General features: G+C 41.6%; 1 protein-coding gene across 2 annotated transcripts in view; it reads right to left on the reverse strand.

The window, feature by feature from the left end:
* Positions 1–22745, reverse strand: part of OBSL1 (obscurin like cytoskeletal adaptor 1) — a 234381-nt gene that overhangs the window by 37064 nt on the left and 174572 nt on the right. For both annotated transcript variants that reach the window (XM_033947138.1, XM_033947137.1), the window contains 3 exons: positions 11616–11885; positions 10458–10724; positions 10056–10322 (listed from right to left, as the gene is read on the reverse strand). In XM_033947138.1, coding sequence (XP_033803029.1) covers positions 10056–10322; positions 10458–10724; positions 11616–11885 — 804 coding nt within the window. The remainder of the gene's footprint in view (positions 1–10055; positions 10323–10457; positions 10725–11615; positions 11886–22745) is intronic.

Genomic DNA, 22745 nt, shown 5'->3' on the forward strand with positions numbered 1-22745 from the left:
ACAAATGGCTAAAAATGTAAAACAGGGAGATAAAAATTTTTTCAGATATATTAGTGAAAGGAGGAAGATAAAAAATGGAATTGCTAGGCTAAAAGATGCTGGGAACAAATATGTGGAGAGTGATGAGGAGAAAGCAAATGTGCTAAACAAATACTTCTGTTCTGTGTTCACAGAAGAAAATCCTGGAGAAGGACCGAGATTGTCTGGCAAAGTTACACGAGAAAATGGAGTAGATTCTGCGCCGTTCACGGAGGAGGGTGTTTATGAGCAACTTGAAAAACTGAAGGTGGACAAAGCGATGGGACCAGACGGGATCCATCCCAGGATACTAAGGGAGCTCAGAGAGGTTCTGGCGAGTCCTATTAAAGACTTGTTCAACAAATCTCTGGAGACGGGAGTGATTCCTGGGGATTGGAGGAGAGCGGATGTGGTCCCTATTCATAAAAGTGGTCACAGGGATGAAGCAGGAAACTACAGGCCGGTGAGCCTCACTTCAGTTATTGGAAAAATAATGGAAGTGTTGCTGAAAGAAAGGATAGTGTACTTCCTTGAATCTAATGGGTTACAGGATCCGAGGCAACATGGCTTTACAAAAGGTAAATCGTGCCAAACGAACCTGATTGAATTTTTTGATTGGGTGACCAGAGAGCTGGATCGAAGACATATGCTAGATGTAATTTACTTGGATTTCAGCAAAGCCTTTGATACAGTTCCTCATAGAAGGCTTTTGAACAAACTTGAAGGGCTGAAGTTAGGACCCAAAGTGGTGAACTGGGTCAGAAACTGGCTGTCGGACAGATGCCAGAGGGTGGTGGTTAATGGAAGTCGCTCGAAGGAAGGAAAGGTGACTAGTGGAGTCCCTCAGGGTTCGGTGCTGGGGCCAATCCTGTTCAATATGTATGTGAATGACATTGCTGAAGGGTTAGAAGGAAATGTGTGCCTTTTGGCAGATGATACCAAGATTTGTAACCGAGTAGACACCGAAGAGGGAGTGGAAAATATGGAAAAGGATCTGCAAAAGTTAGAGGAATGGTCTAATGCCTGGCAACTAAAATTCAATGCAAAGAAATGCAGAGTAATGCATTTGGGGATTAATAATAGGAAGGAACCGTATATGCTGGGAGGAGAGAAGCTGATATGCACGGACGGGGAGAGGGACCTTGGGATGATAGTGTCCGAAGATCTAAAGGTGAAAAAACAGTGTGACAAGGCAGTGGCTGCTGCCAGAAAGATGCTGGGCTGTATAAAGAGAGGTGTGGTCAGTAGAAGGAAGAAGGTGTTGATGTCCCTGTACAGGTCATTGGTGAGGCCCCACTTGGAGTATTGTGTTCATTTTTGGAGATCGTATCTGGCGAAAGACGTAAGAAGACTTGAGGCGGTCCAGAGGAGGGCGACAAAAATGATAGGAGGCTTTCGCCAGAAGACGTATGAGGAGAGACTGGAAGCCCTGAATATGTATACCCTAGAGGAAAGGAGAGACAGGGGAGATATGATTCAGACGTTCAAATACTTGAAGGGTATTAACGTAGAACAAAATCTTTTCCATAGAAAGGAAAATGGTAAAACCAGAGGACATAATTTGAGGTTGAGGGGTGATAGATTCAGGGGCAATGTTAGGAAATTCTACTTTACGGAGAGGGTAGTGGATGCCTGGAATGCGCTCCCGAGAGAGGTGGTGGAGAGTAAAACTGTGACTGAGTTCAAAGAAGTGTGGGATGAACACAGAAGATTTAGAATCAGAAAATAATATTAAATATTGAACTAGGCCAGTTACTGGGCAGACTTGCACGGTCTGTGTCTGTGTATGGCCGTTTGGTGGAGGATGGGCAGGGGAGGGCTTCAATGGCTGGGAGGGTGTAGATGGGCTGGAGTAAGTCTTAACGGAGATTTTGGCAGTTGGAACCCAAGCACAGTACCGGGTAAAGCTTTGGATTCTTGCCCAGAAATAGCTAAGAAGAAAAATTTAATTAAATAAAATAAAATAAAAAATTTAAATTGAATCAGGTTGGGCTGACTGGATGGACCATTCGGGTCTTTATCTGCCGTCATCATCTACTATGTAAATGTTGCTAGGGAGGTGCTACAGTGGGAAGGGGAGAGTCCGATTAGCCACATTACCTCAACATAAAGATCCCCAACATCAGCAAAAATCATGATTATATCATTTCAGCTGCTTGTTTACCACATTATTTCAATCAAGAAGCACAATTCTAATTACCTGCAAAAAAGATGATATTCAGAAAGTAAAATATTAACTCAGGAAGCAGAATATTAGCTTAAGAAAGCTTGAACAAACAAATGTGTCTTAAGCAACTTTCTAAATTGCAATAGATTTCTATAAAACCATAAGGTACCAGACAATGGAGAAACATGACTTTTGGGTCCATACATATTGTAAAATATTCCCCTTTGATGTGTCTAACAACCAACAACCAGTGTCTAACACTGGGACCTCAGTGTCCTTGGCGGAATATATAGTGTTGGGCATTTTGCCAAATAATTTGGCAGGATGTCATAAACACCTTGTTAGACAAGTTTCAAAACTTTGAATTGGATATGAAATAAAATCGACAACCAGTGCAATCTTTTTAAAATATCAAGATACTCCAGCCAGGAGCCTGCACAACTTACTAAAGACTAAGTTTTGGTTCATGTTCCAGCACACAGTGGCGAGAGTAGGAGGCGCCCCTCCTGAGCCCTCCTCTCCGTCCCCCGCTCCTTCCACACTCCCACCATCCCTTCCCACCCCTGTACCTCTAAATCTTCATCAGTGAGAGCAGCTTCTACGCCTGCCGTTTGCACTGGCTTTCCCTCTGACATGACCTGGAATTGATTTCAGAGGGAGCCAGGCCTGCGCAAGCAACAGGCTAGAGTAGTTGATTGTGCTGGCAAAGAAGTTTTTAGTTTATAATGTTTTGTAAACCGTGTAGAACTCATGGTTACGCGGTTAAGAAGTATGATGTTATGTTATGTTATCAAAACTAATGACTACTATCCAATGCTGCTCATCCACATTGGCACTAATGATACTGCCAGGTACCCCTGCAAACATGTCAAAAGTGACTTTATGGCTTTGGGAGAGAAAATGAAGCAGTCAGGTTCACAGGTGGTATTCTCATCCATTTTCCCTGTTGAGGGTAAAGGCCAGGGCAGAGAAGCTCGCATCCTGGAGATGAATGCGTGGCTACATAGATGGTGTCATGAGATGATCTTCCAAGGGCTACTGAACAGGGATGGTGTGCATCTATCAAAGAAGGTAAGAAATGTCTTCACCAGCGGGCTGGCTAATCTACTGAAGAGGGCTTTAAACTAGAAGTGATGGGGCAGGGTGATCAAAGCTCCCAGGTGAGTATAAGTCCTTAGGTAAGTAAATCACTGAAAACCTCTACACGGATGGGAAAAGGGGGCAATGTCTGGAAAGCAGTATATACTAATGCTCGAAGTATGGGAAACAAGATTCTGGATCTCGAAGCTGTGATGGAAGAAGAGGAGTTGGATATAGTGTGGATCACAGAGACTTGGTTCACGGAGAACCATGACTGGGATGTAGTTATATCGGGCTATAATCTGTTTAGGAAAAACAGGGTAGGAAGAAAAGGAGGGGGAGTATCGTTATATGTTAAAGATCATATTGAAGCCACACAATTGCAGGATCTGCAGGGCAATGAAGAGGCATTGTGGATCAATTTGGAAAGAGGGAATTGTAAATATATTTAACATTGGTGTGATATACAGGCCTCCTTCACAGATGGAAGAAGTAGATAGAGATTTACTAATAGACATTCAGAATAAATCTAAAAAAGTGGAAGGTTTGCTAATAGGTGATTTTAACATGCCGAATGTTGATTGGGGTATATCTATTGCAGGGTCTTCTAGATGTAGGGAGATCCTGAATTCTTTACCTTAATCCTATCATTCCAGTAGGTCCTGTATGTTTTAATGTATGTTACCCTATTTTACTATTTTTATTATGTACAAACCACTTAGAAGACTGATAGGTGGTATATCAATTTTTTTATTAAACTTGAAACTTGAAATCCACTGCTTATTCCTTTGATAAGCAGCATAAAATCTGTTTTACTACTAGGGATCTAGCTAAGTACTTGGGTTGGCCACTGTTGAAAATAGGATACTGGGCTTCATGGACCTTCAGTTAAGAGTCTGGTTGAATGGTCAGGACAGCCAAGATGCAAATGGAAGAAAAAATAGTAAAATGGGGAGAGAAAACATTTTTTAGGTATATTAGTGATAAGAAGAAGTGTAAAAGTGGCCTTGTGAGACTCAAAGGTGAAGGGGAGAAATACATAGAAGCTGATAAAGATTAGACTGAATTGTTTAAAAATATTTCTCTTCTTTTTTTCACGGATGAAGTACTAGGAGTGGGACTGTAGAAGACAAATGCAAATAGGGATGGAGGTGTGGCAACAATTCTGCAAGTTCTATTCTAAATATGCTGATTCCTATTGCAAATTAGACTGTTGCCCACCAAATGTGATGAAAGTCGCCCCGGCCACCTTCAAAACCAAGCTACACACTTGGCTTTTTTCCCTTTTATGGTCAGGTACTTTTCCAGAGGCCCTAGGCCAGATTCTGATCACTCCGATAGTAAAAAATCCCAAAGAATCAATTAAACTGTCTTCTAATTACAGACCCATCACAAGCATTCCCTTCTTTGTAAAATTGATGGAAGGCCTAGTCAACCAGGATTTAGTAACCTATCTGGACAAATTTAGTATACTACATGACAACCAGTCAGGTTTTCGTTCCAGGCACAGCACTGAAATGGTTATTGCCTCACTGCTAGATTCCCTCCACAGATTATTTAGCCAGGGCACAAGTGCACTTGTCCTGCAATTTGACCTAAGTAGTGCCTTCGACTTAGTTGATCATGCTATTCTTATGGACTGTTTGGAGTCAATCGGTCTCTCTGGTAATGTATTAAAATGGTTCCAGGGTTTTCTGAGTAAACGATCATATCAAGTTTACAGCAACAACACTCATTCCTTCAGCTGGGTAAACTCATGCGGAGTCCCATAGGGCTCGCCCCTGTCCCCCACTCTGTTCAACATTTACCTGGCCACACTGGGTAACCTATTGCAAAGTTTAAAAATCAAATTTTACATCTACGCCAACGACATCACCATTATCATTCCCCTAACAAACTTAACACCCGAGACGAAGAATCACCTGGCATCCATCTTAAAGCAAATCGAACTATGGATGGCTGATTTCAAATTAAAACTCAGTTCTGATAAAACCAAATTCTTCCTGGCGAGCCCGAACGACAAAATCAAAGATTCATCAATTTCCTTGAATGGTCTAGTCTTTCTGATTGCGGATTCCATAAAAATTCTGGGAGTTACTCTGGATCGCTACCTTACCCTTGAAGCGCACACAGACTCGCTGGTTAGAAGAGGCTTTTCAACATTGTGGAAATTGAGAACCATCAGAAAGTACTTCGATACTATCTCACTCCGCTTACTGGTACAATCCTCCATTCTAAGCTTAATTGACTACTGTAACATCATTTATCTGGGGTCTTTCAAAAAAATCACTCAAAGACTCCGAATCATCCAAAACTCGGCAATCCGACTGATTTTTGGGTGAAAAAAAATGGGAACACCTAACTCCCTACTACCAAAAACTCCACTGGCTGCCCCTCGAAGTGAGAGTGGTGTTCAAATTTGCCTGCCTCTGTTTCAAATCCATTCTAGATTCGGCCCCCTTATTCTTGGTTCCCCATTTCAACTTAGAATGTCCATCCAGACCCACACGCAGCCTACACCTATTTAACCACTCAACACTAAAGGCCTGCCGTTAGAAAAGATATCTGAACAAAACACTTGCCTTCCAAGCAGGTCAACTGAACGATTGACTGGGTAAGATTATCACGCACTCCTCATCCTATCTAAGTTTCAGAAAACTTGTAAAAACAAACTTGTTTAACCAATTTGTAACCAAGTCCTCTCAATCCTCTCCTCTCCAACCCTAACCGAATTGTTCCCAAAATCTCTTATGCCTCACCTCTGTATCATGCTCTCCTGTATTTTGATGATCTTACATTGTACCTGTACTCGCTGTTTGTCCAGCTCTTCTTTGTTGTAAACCGCCTCGAACTACCACCACGGCTTTGGTGGTATATAAGAATAAAATTATTATTATTATTAATTGATTTTCATAGGATTGTGTTCATGACTTGCTAGCTAAACTAAAGGTAGACAAAGCGATGGTGTACATCTGAGGGCACTGGAGGAAGTTAGGGAAGGTCTGGTGATTCTGTTGGCTGATCTTTTCAATGCTTCTCTAGAATTGGGAGTGGTACTGGAGAACTGGAGAAGGGCAAACGTGGTCCCTCTTCACAAAAGTGGAAGTAAGGAAGAAGTAGGGAACTACAGGCTGGTAAGTCTGACTTCTGTGGTAAGTAAATGAATAGAAACATTTTTAAAACAGAATAGTGACATTTCTGGAAGCCTGTGGATTACAGGACCTGAAGCAACATGGATTCACTAGAGGCAGGATTAACAGACAAATCTGAACAATTTCTTTGACTGGGTGACCAGAGAATTGATTAGAGGGAGTGCGCAAGATGTGGTGTATTTAGATATTAGCCAAGCCTTTGACAGTGTTCCAAACAGGCGTCTAATTAATAAACTGAGTGCCCTTGGGATGAGCCTCAAAGAACATAAGAACATAAGAATTGCCACTGCTGAGTCAGACCAGTGGTCCATCATGCCCAGCAATCCGCTCATGCGGCGGCCCTCTGATCTAAGACCAGCACCCTAACTGAGACTAGCCCTACCAGTGCATGTTCTTGTTCAGCAGAAACTTGTCTAACTTTGTCTTGAATCCTTGGAGGTTCAGAAACTGGTTGAAAGGCAGGTGACAGAGGGTAGTGGTCAATGGAGATCTCTCTGAGGAAAGGGATGTTACCAATGGCGTTCCTCAAGCTTCAGTTCTTGGACCTGTTCTTTTTAACATCTTGGTCTATGTCATATGGCATATAAGACAGACTCAAAGATCTCAAAATGTGTACTGTGGAGGAATGGCGAGAGAGGTGAGATATGATAGAGATGTTGAAATACCTATGTGGCATAAATGTGCATGAGGCAAATCTATTTTATTTGAAAGGAAGCTCCAGAATGAGAGGGCATAGGATGAAGATAAGAGGTGGTAGGCTCATGAGTAATCTAAGAAAATACTTTTTTTACAGAAAGTGTGCTAGATGCATGGAATAGTCTCCAGTAGAGGTGGTGGAGACAAAGACTGTGTCTGAGTTCAAGAAAGCATGGGACAGGTACATGGGATCTCTTAAGGAGAGGAGATAGTGGATGTTGTGGATAGGCAGACTGGATGGGCCATTTTGCCTTTATCTGCTATCATGTTTCTATGTTTTAACTTGCTTTCGGAGGATGGCAGGAGGACCAAGACTCAGTCTCTCGGCTGGAAGATTCTCTACACAGTTTTCCGATTGTAGGCTCAGACTTGGCCCACCTGAGCCTTCTCCAGAGTTTGGTATCTTCCGCGGCCTTTTCCAGTCTCTCCTGCATAGTAAGTACATACTCAGACAAATTCCTCTCTTGACTGGGTTCTTCCTTCCAGGTTTCTTGAACCACATCCAGGATTCCTCCCAGTCTCCGTCCAAACAATTCAAATGGAGTAAAACCCCATCAAGCTCTTGAGTACTTCAGGAATGACAAACCGCAATTATGGAAGGAGAGAATCCCAGTTTTCTCCATCTTTGGCCATAAATTTTCTTAGTATTTGCTTAAGAATTATATTAAAATGCTCCACCAGGCCAATTGTCTGTGGATGGTAAATGGATGTCCATAAGGTCTTCACCTTTAGCAGGGCACACATCTGCTTCATCACCCTGGACATTAAGGTGGTTCCTTGGTCTGTCAGTATTTCCATAGGGTTTCCCATCCTGGAGAAGACTGCACACAGAGCCTTGGCTACTGCATTGATCTTCATGTTGTGCAGAGTGATATCTAGTGGCATAGTCCAGAATGACTAAAATATATTTGTTGCCCTGTGTGGTGCACTCCAGAGGTTGCACAGTGTCCATAGCTACTCGATCAAAAGGGGTATTGACCAGTGGCATGAGCACAAGAGGGGCCAGTGGAACCCTTGCAGGACTACTCAACTGGCAGGTTGGGCAAGATTGGCAGAATAATTCTATTTGCATTTATATATCTGGCCAGAAGAACCGGGCCAAAATCTGTTCTCAGGTTTTCTCCTCCCCCAAGTGCCTTCCTAGCAGATGACTATGGGTTAACTGCATGACTTCCTTGTGATATGGCTGGGGTTCTAACAACTGCTCTATCTCCTCCTCCTCCTCCAGGGTTCTCTTGGTCACACTATACAGATACCTCTTAATTATGAAGTGCAGGATTGCCATTTTAGAAGGATCTTGATTGACCACAGGGTTCCCATCCATCATCACCACTTAAGCTCTGGCTGTCCTAAGGGACTCATCCTCGGCCAGGACTCTCTTGACGCCCTGGGATGTCCCTCTTCTCCTGATTCTGGATCCTCATCTACCACAGCCCCCAAGTTCAGGGGATAGCACAACTTTACCTTCTACCTCTGTCAACGGGTTTTAGGTACTTTGGACTTCTCCACAGAGAGGTTAGGGTCTTCCAAAGGCAAGATCTTAGTGAAAGATATGCCTGCACCTAATGTGCGCACAATGGTGCATACGTCATAATCCATCCCTAACCACACCCACTTTTAAATACATGCACTGCTCATGATGCATTTTGTGCTATGTACCTACCAAGTTGTATGCCCTGGTTATTTCGAAAATTGATTATTGTAATGCTTTACTTATGGGAATAGCTCAAAAAGAAATTAGACGTTTGCAGATCATTCAAAATACCTCAATTAAACTCATAATGAAAGCAAGGAAATTTGATCATGTCACTCCTCTTCTTAAGAAAGCGCACTGGCTTCCAGTTGCGCATCAAATTCAATATAAACTAAATCTACTTACTTTCAAATCCCTATTATATAAAACCCCAACTTTCATTTACAATTAGATCACTGAGATCTAATGACCAACATCTATTAGTTAAGCCCTCACTTAAAGTTATTAATACATGGCAGCACTCTATCTTCTCTGTTACAGCTCCTCAAACTTGGAACGCCCTCCCTATTTATCTCAGAGAAGAAAAGAACTTAGATAAATTTAAAAGTAAACTTAAGAGCTTTCTTTTCAAAGACGCTTATGATATTTAGGAATCCCAGCCTATTTTTGCTTATTTTCATAAGGCTACTTCTTTTATTTCCCTCCTATTGTTTTTTTTTTACCATAATCGTCCTTCTTTCTATCATTATTAATGTATTTCATTACATTACATTATATTAGGGACTTCTATTCCGCCTATTCCTTGCAGTTCAAGGCGGATTACAAAAGAACTAACTGGACATTTCCAGTGAAGTTACAACAGGTTTTTTTTGTTTGTTTTTTTTACCCTGCCTTTCCCTTTGTTTTCCTATTCTGTTTATTTTGTTAGTCATTAATTTAAAATGTTTTGTTCAGTGTTCATCTGTCTTTTATAACCCCTGTATTATCTGTAAATTGAAAGATTTGTTCATCGCTTAGATATTTGAGTAAGCGATTAATCAAATATTTAAAAAACTTGAAACTCTAATTTCATTTAACTCCATTTAGTGTCAATTATGAGGCATTAATTACCAATTACCAGCACTGATTAGGCATATTAAGTTATGCGCATACATCAGTTACACGTGCCAATGTATACCCACATGTTTAGGCTTCATATTTTGAATTTGGGCCCATAACACCATGGAAACAGTGAAAAATAATAGAGTCTGCAGTGTTGAAAAGACATATGGAAAAATAAATCAAATAACATGCCAAACATACTCTGCATACTTTGGCTTTAGGAGTGAAGTTCATTTCTGTCTTGGTATGCGTAAACCTAATCCATTGCGAAATGAAGGAAGGATAGGGTCAGTAAGTGATGGAGAAGTAAGACAACAGGGTTAAGGTGACACACTGAATACTATGTAATATGTTGCTAAGGACGTACCTCGCACTGTGAGCTTTGCACTGGACCGAATGTTTTCTGCACTGAATATAATATTTCCAGAATCTTCTAGTAGGAGTGCTGAGAGCGTCAAACTGTGTAGACAGCCACTGGCACTGACTTTGACCCTGGTATTTGGTTTGACACGGATGCCATCTTTAATCCACATACCCTCCACACCTGGATGTGATAACGCCAGCTGGAAGGTCACAGTCTCTTTTTCATACACCTCCATGTCCACCAGCGGGTTTCGCAGCACGACCTTGCGAGCTGGTGTATTACAGATATCAGAAAAGCAGAAGGAGTATGGAAACACTGGAATCAGGTTATCCTTGACATGCAGCATACACATACAGTCCCCCCCCAAGAGTGACATTCACAGGTTGGCCTACAGGAGATACGCACCATCCACACACAGTCTGGCCTGTGTCTTGTCATGCAGACTCTCACAGCGGTAATTCCCTCGGTCAGAGAATGTAACATTGTGAATCGTCAGCATATGTCTTTGGCCGGATGTCTCCAGGGTGTACTTTCTACTTGGCTGAATGACTACTCCCTGTTTCAACCACTGCACCTCGGCTCCCTCCACGCTTACTTCTACCTCCAGAGTCACATCTTGCATTTCTTCTGCTATCACATTCTGTAGCTTCTTCCGAAACATGACCTGAGCTTCTGCAAAACAATGGATAGATATTACCTAATTAATGATACTAGTCTCTGTACAAACCACAAACATTATCCTCGTTCTGCACACTAAACCCAATCTCTACTCCTAAGCTTGAATTCAGCCCTAAACCCAAACTCTTTCCTAATCCCAAATCCTACTGCTAATCCCAGACTAAACCCAAACTCCACCCCCATACCCAACTCCAGTTTGTATTCTTAATCTTAACTCTAACCCAAACTTTACTTTCAATCCCAGCATAATACCCAATTCCAGTTATTAACCTGAGCCATATCCCTAATCCCAGCTCCAGCCTACACCCTGCTACTAATCTCATTACTAAACCCAATCTCTACCCCTAAACCAAACTCAACTTCTTCCATTAATCTAAACCATATCCCTAAATCCAAACCTTTACTCCACCCCTAACTCTAAGCCAATCATTTATATGTTAACTGACATATTTGAGTTGTTTAGGTGTTACACCTAATATTAGTTCCAGTTTCCATCATAATCTTAAACAGAAAATCCAACTTCTAGACCTAATTGTAACCCTAAAACAAATCTAAAACCCTGCAATTAAACTTGGTATCAACCTGAAACTCTAAATCTTAAACCCTTTCCCTTATCCCAAATACATATGAGATAAGTGAGAGTCGGGGGGGGGGGGGGGAATATTTCAATCCCTGAAGTCAATGTTTAAATTCCCCCTGCTTTGAACAAAGAGTAGCTAGTTCACTTCATCCCATGATGAGCCTGAGCTTGGTAATTTCAATGAGCCCTAGAGTCAGTAGTTTGAGTAAGCCTCCCCATCAAATGTGCTCATAAATTATATCAATCTTTCTGGATCTGAAGATGGGGTCACCAACCTTTCTCTTTTGTCTGTTATTCTCACTGACCTTGCACATTCAGTCTGGCTTTGGTGATAATTCCATCAGCCACTGCAGTCACGGTGGCCCCATCACTGATCTGGCATTTCCGAATGGTGAGAGAATGGCACATGCCATTTCTTTTCATGATGTACTTGGTGTCAGGAGTGAATGCAGAGCCATTCAGCAGCCAGCAGACATCAACATCCTCTGGAGATACCACACATTTAAAGGTGGCACTATCTCCTTCCAGCACGGTGATATTATGAAGTTCAGAGATAAATTCAACGGCCCTTGGAGCTGAAATAAAAGGCAGAGTGAGAAAAAAGAAAGGAAGGGTGGGAAAGAGACAAAGAGACAAAAATGCATGGAAGGAAGGAAGAAATCCTATAAGAAAACAATTCAGAAAGAAGCATATGGCCTAAAAAGGAAATGAGATCATAGAAAAGTGGGGAGATAGGCTTTTTCTGTGTGTAGGGTTCTGAAATAAGAATGTGTGACCACATCACACTTTTCCCACAAAAACTACATTGGTTACCAATACCTTACAGAGCTAAATTTGGATTGGATTTATTTTCTTGATGTATCGCTTGTACTGATGTATTAAGCACTTTACAAAGCTACAAACTTCAAATATAATATATACAATATGGGGCTCATAATCAAAATGGAAATACTTCTAAAAACCAACCTGTAAGACAAGTCGTCCAAGTGCTGATAATCGAACTGGGATTTAGACATATCTCAAAACGACTTAGGCCCTTTCAGTGCTGCTGTACGCCCAGAGCTAAAAGGGACATTTTAGGAGGAGTGGTGAGGGTGGGATCTGGGTGGGACGTGGGCCGGCCTAGACTAAGTCGTACTGCAAGTATAACCAAAAGTGTAACAAGACTGCCTAGATGGAAATTGTGTGTGGTGACTTAGGCCATGTAAAACCAGGTCTAAGTGCCCAGAAGGTCTCCAAAGTGAGCAGATAACCACTGTAGACACAAAGTATAGACCCCCACACACTCCCCCAGTGATCACTGACCCCCCCCCCCACCTCCATAAAAAATTTACATATCTGCCTCCAGAACATCAGCAGCTAGCATAGGAAAGCCACAGAGGTGGCTTAAGTAGTCTGGGGGGTGGACTAGTGACCCATAGAGAGGAGGACCCAGGCCCGTAAGCTACTCTAACCACTGCATTCATGGTGAAACATGTGCATCTCCCCAAATCCCCCAAACCCTGCTGTACTGCCATATAGATGCCACCTGCAGCCATAAAGGCTATTGGGGTTGTAGACAGGTGTGTCTAGTAGGTTTGGGGGGGCTCACCATGACCTATAAGGGAGTTGTTGTGAGATGTTTATATGGCACCCTTTTTGTGAAGTTCGCATCAGTGCCCTGTAAGGTGCCCCACTATTGTGTTGCCATGTCTGGGTGTCCAGTCCATCACTTTGCTGGCCCCTCCCATGTCCAAAAGGTCTTGTTCTAGGCGTTTTTGATTTGGATAATTTTTTGGCTGAGAATGGGGTATAAAGATAGACGACTTAGCGGTCTGGCCGATCAAACGACTGGATGTATAATTAGACGATCTTTGGGAAAAAATATTTTAGATGTAGTTTTCGAGAATGGACTTTAGACACTATCGACTTTGGGTGACTAGCGACTTAGGCCCAAAATGGACTTAGACGTATCTTTTGATTATGCCTCTCTGCATCTATAAAACTCAAAATCTAAAAAAAACTTACAATAAAATTTTCAAAAAAATCAAAAATATTACTAAAATGGAAGACAAAACAGGCCCAAATATATAAAGAATAGATTAGCCCTTTACACACCTTTGAGACCACCAAAAGTCACCAGCAAGCATTCTCAAGAGTAGCCTCCATACTCTGGAATTTACTCCCAGAGGTGCTTTGTCTAATTCTAAGCTACCTCTACTTCAGGAAGCAGGTGAAATCTGCACCTGGACTAGCATACTACACACTAACTTACATGGGCTCCTTATATCTTGTTTAACTGTACAAAAAACTTACCTTGAGTTTAACTACTCTTCTTCAAGGGTGGTTTGGAAAGTTTGGTAAAAAAGCAAGTTAAACAACGTGGTCTCCATTGAAGGCTGTACTCTTAATCCAGCGAGTTTCCATTTTTTTTGTATCGTAGGAAAAATAACTTATGAAAAAAACGGAAACTTGCTGGATTGCGTGTCTAGCCCAACGGATTCTGTACCACCCATATAACTGCACTTGGTCCCTGGGCTACATGGTAAGCTCTACGTATATTATCTGAATGGTTCAATGCTTGCTTCTTAGGTCTTTCATAAGTATTACTGTCTATCTCTGTTATTTGAATTTCGGTGCTGCTAAAGGTGTATATTTTTCATATGGTTTCATAGTAGTCCTATTATTAGGTTTCAATTTGCTAATTTTGAGTGACTCATTTATTGTCTTTGTTTTACTACTGTTATGCTGTTAATAGAATTGTAAGTTTTTTCTTGAATTATACCTGCTGCATGCCACCTTGGGTGAATCTCTTCATAAAGGAGGTTAATAAGTCGTAATAAATTATTAAATTCCTGGGGGGTCTTGCCTTGAGAAACAATTGATGGGGACAGTTCTTTCTGTGTGCTGGTCCTGGGCAGGTGTAGGGTGATGAGATGGTGCTGTCGTCTGGGGTTCTTGGAGAGAGGAGATGGGGAGAATGGGGGTAGTGCTATGTATGTGGAAATGTAAGATGGCAGAGAGATGATTGAGCCATGCTCTCTGGGCTCCTGAGATGGGAGAGGAGCAATGGGAGGAAAAGGGGATAGTGATGCCAGGGCTGCCTTAACCAGGCCAGATGGTCATTTGGGCGACAGCTTCTAGGAAGCAGCAAAAAGAAGCTGCAGTCAAGCAAAAAAGATCCAGACAGGCAAAACTATCAGCATGTACATTTACCACATGGAAGGTGGGAAGTTTTCAAGTATTTTTATTTATTCATTCTCCATGTATTGCTTCCTTTGGTAAACAAATACATAAAAATCTTCCTCAACAGTAAAAACTCTATACTCTACCAACCCAACTGCCTCCTGTATATAATATGTGTAAACTACTTTGAGTGTACCACAGAAAGGTGTCCAGTGCCTATTGCCTCTCTTACCTATTCCTAAATGTAGGCTTTTGTGAATGTGGTCACTGACTCTACTGGGCGTAGGCTATATCAATAAATCGTGGCTAGCAAACCCATACCTGAGACCCATTGAAAATTAGGGGTCAACATGCTGAGAACAAGCCACCCACACTTGCACCCACTGCGACATCCCCATCAAGAACAAAGAGCTCCAGTTCCTAATTGTGTTCCTTAGACATACGAACCTCGCCTAGTGCCCACAGTGACACAGAACAGTTGACAGTATCAAATGCTGCACTAATTTAACATAAGTACTATCATGGATAATCCTCTGTCTAGTTAGCAGTGGATATAATTAAAAAATACCTTGAGCACTATTCCAGTGCTATGCTGCTGATGAAAACTGAACTGATTACTACCCAATATTTCTATGGTAGATAAAAACTTAATAACTGAGCAGCGATTGCTTTCTAATTGATCTTTCTTAACAAAGGCAGATTTGAAATTGGCCAGAAATTTTCCGCCCTACTTGGATCATAGTCTGTTATTGAGAAAGACATGAGGGAAGCCACTGCTTGCTTGGAATATTGCTACTCCTTGGGTTTTGGCCAGGTACTAGTGACCTGGATTGGCCACCGTGAGAACGGGCTACTGGGCTTGATGGACCATTGCTCTGACCCAGAAAGGCTATTCTTATGTTCTTATCATTACATTACATTAGTGATTTTTATTCCGCTTGTGCCTTGCGGTTCAAAGCGGATTACATAAGAAGAGAGCTGGACATTTCCAGGAGGGTACATGACATTGGAGAATACAGATTGAGGGTATAGACTTAATAACAGAATGAGTGTATAGACTTAATAACATTGGAAGATAAATCAGGTTACATTACTATACATATCAAATATTCTGTTTCCATACGTTGGTAGGTAATCGGTTTCGGTAGGGTGAATTAGGTTCCAGGTATTTTTTTATTTATTTATTATTTTTTTATATGTATTTTTTGTCGATTGATGGTATGGTGCCAGGGAGTGAGCAAACCTGGTTGGTGGAAGAGGAGAGGGAGATTAGGTAGCTTGTAAATACTTTTTGAAGAGCAGCGTTTTGATTTCTTTACGGAATGCATTGAAGTCAGATGTTGAGGTTAACAATCTAGTGATGGAGGGTTCGAGTTTTGTTTCTTAAGAAATGGCCAAATCATTGTATAATAATAATAATAATAACTTTATTCTTCTATACCGCCACAATCTTGCGACTTCTAGGCGGTTTACAATCAAGAGTGCTGGACATTCAGCGAAATACAATAAGTAGATATTCAGAGGAAATACAGAGATCAGAGACCTCAGGAGGCAATAGTATAGAAATACAATAGTAGGAAACGTCCGACAGGACCTGTTGGGGATAAATAGCAACGTAAAGTTACCATAACATTGGTCTCCCAACCTAAAGAAGGATATAAAACTGTTGGAGAGGGTGCAGAGACGAGCAACGAAGTTAATAAGAGGTATGGAGAACTTGGAATATGAGGAACGACTCAAGAAACTGGGACTGTTCTCCCTTGAGAAGAGGAGGCTGCGAGGGGACATGATCGAGACGTTCAAAATGCTGAAAGGCATCGATAAAATAGAGCAGGAAAATAAATTATTTACATTGTCCAACGCGACACGGACAAGAGGACATGGTTTGAAGCTAAGGGGGGACAAGTCCAGGACAAATGTCAGGAAGTACTGTTTTACGCAGCGAGTGGTAGACGCCTGGAATGCTCTCCCAAAGGAGGTTATTAAGGAATCCACTGTGCTGGGATTCAAAGGCAAATTAGATACACATCTCCTTATGAGAGGCATAGAGGGATATGGGTGACTAAAACTACATCAGGTGTATACCTGACTGGGCCTCCGCGTGTGCGGATCGCCGGACTCGATGGACCATGGGTCTGATCCGGAGATGGCAGTTCTGAAAAAAAAAAAAAAAAAAATAAGATGAAGAGAACAGATTATATTTATAACAGTGCTGTAAGTTCAGGTGGAATAGGGAGGGGGGAGGGAGAGGGAAAGCGGATCAATTGTTTAGGTATTTCTGGAACAGGTATGTTTTTAGACGTTTCCTGAATTCCCCGTATGTAGTGGGCGAAAGCAGTTGGTCTAGGTCTTTGCCCCATAGGAGAGAAGGTGTTTGTGGTGTTTTTTCATTTTGCAGTCTCTAACTGGATCTGTGGAAGGATATAAAAAGACTTGAAGCGGTCCAGAGGAAGGCGACGAAAATGGTAAGAGGTTTGAACCAAATGAAGTATGAGAAGAGACTGAAAGACTTAAATATGGATACTCTGGAGGAGAGGAGGGACAGGGAAGATATGATACAGATGTTTAAATATAGAACCAAATCTTTTCTAGAGAAGAAAAAATGGTAAAACTAGAGACCATAATTTGAGGTTACAGGGAGGAAGACTTAGGAGTAATGTTAGGAAATTCTTCTTCATGGAGAGGGTGGTAGCTGCCTGGAATGCCCTCCCCGAGGGAAGTGGTAGAGAGGAAAACAGTGATCGAATTCAAAAAAGTGTGGGATAAAAATAATAGAGGATCTCTAATTAGAAAATGAAGAATGTAAATTAAAGAACGAAGGCCGGTATTGGACAGACCTGCACGGTCTGTGTGCCATATATGGTAATTTGATATAGGATGGGCTGGGGTGGGCATTAATGGGAACTCCACTAATTTGGAACATGAGGATTTTACTAGCCAGACTTTACAGATGGTTGGATAGGCTGGAGTGAGCTTGGACGGCAATTTCAGCATTTGGAACCTAGGACAATACCAGACTTTACAGTCTACAGCCCAGAAATATCAAAAAAGAGACAAGTTCATCTAATCATGTATTTTTTAAATGAGTATCATTTATGGGCAGACTGGATGAACCATTTATTATGTTACTATATTTCTTGAATATATAGATTTGCTCTCTCAATTTTCTGCATATTTTTTGCTTAACTAGTGGGGTTCCACAGGGGTCTGTGCTGGGCTTTTTAACATATTTATCAATGATCTAGAGACAGGAATAACTAGTGAGATAATTAAATTTGGTGATGACATAAAGTTGTTCAAAGTAGAGAATAACATGGGGAAAAAATTTATCACCATTCCCGCCCCATCCCTGCCCTGTCCCCGCAAGCTTGGTCCTCTTCCCTGCCCCATCCCCGCAAGCTCGGTCCCTGCCCCTGCTCCGTCCCAACAAGCTCGGACCCGTCCCTGCCCCGTCCCCATGAGCTCAGTCCCCATCCCCGCCCTGCAAACTGTCAGATCCCATCTGCACAAGCCTCAAATAGTTATGATTTTATACTGAACTTATTTATTAAAGTTTTAAAAAGAGCCAATATTCTGTATAATTGTCATTTTATAAACATAAATAATACAGAGGAAGGATCAACAAAACCCCTGTCTCCCCTCCCTTTCACAAATATCCCCTCCACTATTGTGAAAACTGAACAAACCAAATTACTACAGAATGCTACACAGAAATATCATGCTAACAGAATACTGCAGTCACACATGACAGGAATAGTGTTAGGGGAGTGCAACTAGGGCAACTGCCCACTGGTCAGAGAGAGAGCCCTAAGCCAGCTGGAAGCTAAAGAAGCACAGCCTGGGCTTTGCGGTCCCCAGTTTTGTCTAATACCAGCTCTAGCAGGATACATATTTCAAGTCTGAAATATTCTAATCACAAATTATAAAATTAATTAATTTTTTTCTACTTTTTGTTGTCTGGTAATTTTATTCTTCAAATCAAACTGGAACGCTCTTCTGGAATCTGTTATAGGAGAAAACACCCTCCAGGGATTCAAGACAAAGTTAGACAAGTTCCTGCTGAACCAGAACGCACGTAGGTAGGGCTAGTCTCAGGGCGCTGGTCTTTGACTGGAGGGCCACAGTGTGAGTGGACTGCTGGACACGATGGACCACTGGTCTGACCCAGCAGCAGCAATTCTTATGTTCTTATGTCCTTATCACATTGGTCTCAGGCTTTGGTTTTGGGTTCCTTCTGTCTTCATTGTTGCATGGATGGCTCCTGAAGGTAAAATAGGCGCATGAGGAGCTGGGGAGAAGATGCCGAGTCTGACATGGACGCAATTTTTTTTTACCACAGGAGCAAGACTTTTCACCGCTCCCACGGGGCGGTGAAAGGTCTTGTCCCCATTCCTGCGGTAAACCAGTTGCAAATGTCTCCATTCCTGCGGATTTATTGCGGTGACCACAGTTTACCGCGGTAAACAGTCCCCGTGTCATTCTCTAGTTCAAAGTTATTAAATCGCAAGAGGATTGTGAAAAATTGCAAGAAGAGCTTGTGAGACTAGAAGACTGGGCATCAAAATGACAGATGATAGGAACCCGAACTATAGCTCAATGTGTAGCAGCTACTAAGAAAGCAAATAGAATGTTAGGAATGATCAGGAAAGGAATGGAAAACAAAGATGAAAATTTTATAATGCCTTTATATCGCTCTATGGTATGGCCGCACCTCGAATACTTATTGCAGTTCTGGTTGCCATATCTTAAAAAAGATATAGCAGAATTAGAAAAGATACAGAGAAGGGCAACAAAAATGATAAACATAGAAACATGATGGCAGATAAAGGCCAGATGGCCCATCCAGTCTGCCCATCCGTAGTAACCATTATCTCTTCCTCTCTATGAGATCCCACGTGCCTATCCCTGGCTTTCTTGAAATGAGACACAGTCTCTGTCTCCACCACCTCTTCCGGAAGACTGTTCCATGCATTTACCACTCTTTCTGTAAAAAAGTATTTCCTTAGATTACTCCGGAGCCTATCACCTCTTCACTTCATCCTATGCTCTCTCAATCCAGAACTTCCTTTCAAATGAAAGAGACTCTACTCATGCACATTTATATTATATAGATATTTAAATGTATCTCAAAAATAAATTGAAGTGACAATAAAACCAAATAATTTATGAAATGTTACTCACCAGCAGTGGACTCAATTTCTCAGAATGTAAGATCTGAGAAATTGAGTCCACTGCTGGTGAGTGACATGTCTCTATCATATCTCCTCTCTCCTGCCTTTCCTTCAAAGTATACAGATTGAAATCTTTAAGTAAATAGTAGATGATGGCAGATAAAGACCCGAATGGTCCATCCTGATCAATGTCCAACCTGATTCAATTAAAAAAAATTTTTTTTCTTCTTAGCTATTTCTGGGCAAGAATCCAAGAATCTGCCCGGTACTGTGCTTAAGTTCTGACTAATGAAGTCTCCATTAAAGCTCACTCCAGCCCATCTACACATCCCAGACATTGAAGCCCTCCCCAGCTCATCCTCATCCAAGTGGCCATATACAGACACAGACCGTGCAAGTCTGCCAAGTGATGGCCTTAGTTCTTCAATATTTACTATTACAGTGTTCCCCTGGTCATTCACGGTCGGCGGTTCACAGTCCCAATCATTCACGGTATTTTCTGACTGCGACCACTGACCAGAAGAGGACAGCTGGAGAGGCAGGAGAGAGCAGCCAGAGCATCGGCAAATGAAGGAAATCACTCACTGTATGCTCCGACCACCTCTTCCTGCACTGAAGTCGGGCCTTACCAATCAGGAGCTGCTTTGACACACAGCTTCTGATTGGTAAGGCCCAACTTTAGTGCAGGAAGAGGGGGTCGGAGCATACAGCGAGTGATTTCCTTCACTTGCCGGTGCTACGGCTTCTCTCTCCTGGCTCTCACGCTGCCCTATCCAGTCTCCCCCACAAAAATCTTTATTCGCAGTTTTTCTTGATTCGTGGGGGTTCCTGGAACGGAACCCCCGTGAATTTCAGGGGAGAACTGTATTTTCTGATTCTAGATCCTCTCTTTTTTTGAACTCCATCACTATTTTCCTCTCCACCATCTCTCTCGGGAGCGCATTCCAGGTATCCACCACCCTCTCCGTAAAGAAGAATTTCCTTACATTGCTCTTGAGTCTACTACCCCTTAGCCTCAAATTATGCTCTCTAGTTTTACCATTTTCCTTTCTCTAGAAAAGATTTTATTCTACATTAATATCTTTCAAGTACTTGAACGTCTGAATCATATCTCCCCTGTCCCTCCTTTCCTCTAGGGCAGGGGTGTCAAAGTCCCTCCTCGAGGGCCGGAATCCAGTCGGGTTTTCTGGATTTCCCCAATGAATATGCATTGATAGCAGTGCATGCAAATAGATCTCATGCAGATTCATTGGGGAAATCCTGAAAACCCGACTGGATTCCGGCCCTTGAGGACCGACTTTGACACCTGTGCTCTAGGGTATAGCAAAGCTTTTGACAGTGTTCCACACAGACGTCTAATAAATAAACTGAGTGCCCTCGGGATGGGTCCCAAAGTGATGGGCTGGGTCAAGAACTGGTTGAGTGGAAATCGACAGAGGGTAGTAATCAATGGAGATCACTATGAAGAAAGGGATGTTACTAGTGGTGTGCCTTAAAGTTCTGTTCTTGGGCCTGTTCTTTTTAACATTTTTATAAACAATATTGCTGAAGGGTTGTCGGGTAAGATTTGCCTCTATACAGGTGATACCGAAATCTGCAATAGAGTAGACATCCAGGAAGGTGTGAATAACATGAAGAAAGACTTGGCGAAGCTTGAAGAATGGTCTGAAATTTGGCAGCTAAAATTCAATGCTAAGAAATGCAAGGTCATGCATTTGGGTTGCATAAACCCAAGGGAATGGTACAGATTAGGGAGTGAAGAGCTTAAGTGCATGACAGAAGAGCGGGACTTGGGTGTGATTGTATGTGATGATCTTAAGGTGGCCAATCAGGTTGAAAAGGTGCTGGCATCCTTGGTAGATAATGTATGTAGTCTTTTTAGTAAAGGTGCCAGTGCTGTGATTTTGCAACTGGACTTGAATAGTGCATTCAATCTTGTGGATCATGATAAATTGTTAGAATGTCTGGATGCCATAGGTATACACGGCCACGTTTTAATAATGAGCTCTCAAACAGTTGGAGTAATCAATGTGGAGTACCCCAGAGGCCTCCTCTGTCTCCATTACTTTTTAATGTTTATTTGGCCTCTTTGCCAACAGATTATCTCAGTTTAAAATTAAACTATTTAGTTATGCAGATGATATTACTATTTTAATCCCTGTTTATACTTCTCTTTCTCAAGTAAATCAAACTGTAGTAGAGATCTTACAGATAATTGCATTTTGGAAGTCAGAATTTAAATTGAAAATTAATATGGAAAAAACCAAGTTTTTCTTTGCATCACCAAATTTAAATAAAGACGTTGCATCAATTGTTGTAAATAAAACAACTTATAGCATCCAGTCGACCATAAAGATACTTGGTGTAATTTTAGATTGTACTCTTACAATGAAAAATCAGGTTGACTTGTTGATTCGAAAGGGCTTTTATACTTTGTGGAACCTAAGAACTATTAGAGCATATTTTGATGTTAATTCCTTTCGATTGCTGGTTCAATCACTTATCCTTAGTCAGTTAGACTATTGCAACATTGTTCATCTTGTTGGTACCCAGAAAAACCTCCATAGACTGTGCATAATTCAGAATGCAGCAGTCAGATTGATTTTCAACTTGAGGAAGTTTGACCGCATTACTGATTCTTATCGTCGACTGCATTGGCTTCCAGTTGAGGTGCGGGTTAAGTTTAAGCTCGGCTGCATTTGCTTTAAGGCACTAACAGGCTCAATTCCTGAGTATCTCATGGAATCTTTTATTATTATAAGATCTAAACATCTTAGAAAATCGCATCCACTGTTTTCATTCCCTTCAGTTAAAGCATGTAAATACAAGAAATTTCAGGAACGACTGCTATCTTTTCAGGCAGCCTCATGGACTAGGGATTTAACTCAGATATTTACATTTCCAATTTCATACCAACAATTTCGTCGTGCCTTAAAAACATATTTTTTTAGGGAATCTTTTGAAAGTTAGAATCTGGACCCTTATTCATTTGTATTACTAATTTTTGTGAACCGCATAGAACTTAATGGTATTTGCAGTATACAAGTGAGTTTTATGTTATGTTATGCTAGGTTGCATAGGGAGAGGTATGGCCAGTAG

Source organism: Geotrypetes seraphini, chromosome 5, assembly GCF_902459505.1.
Source record: "Geotrypetes seraphini chromosome 5, aGeoSer1.1, whole genome shotgun sequence".
Classification (NCBI taxonomy): Eukaryota; Metazoa; Chordata; class Amphibia; order Gymnophiona; family Dermophiidae; genus Geotrypetes; species Geotrypetes seraphini.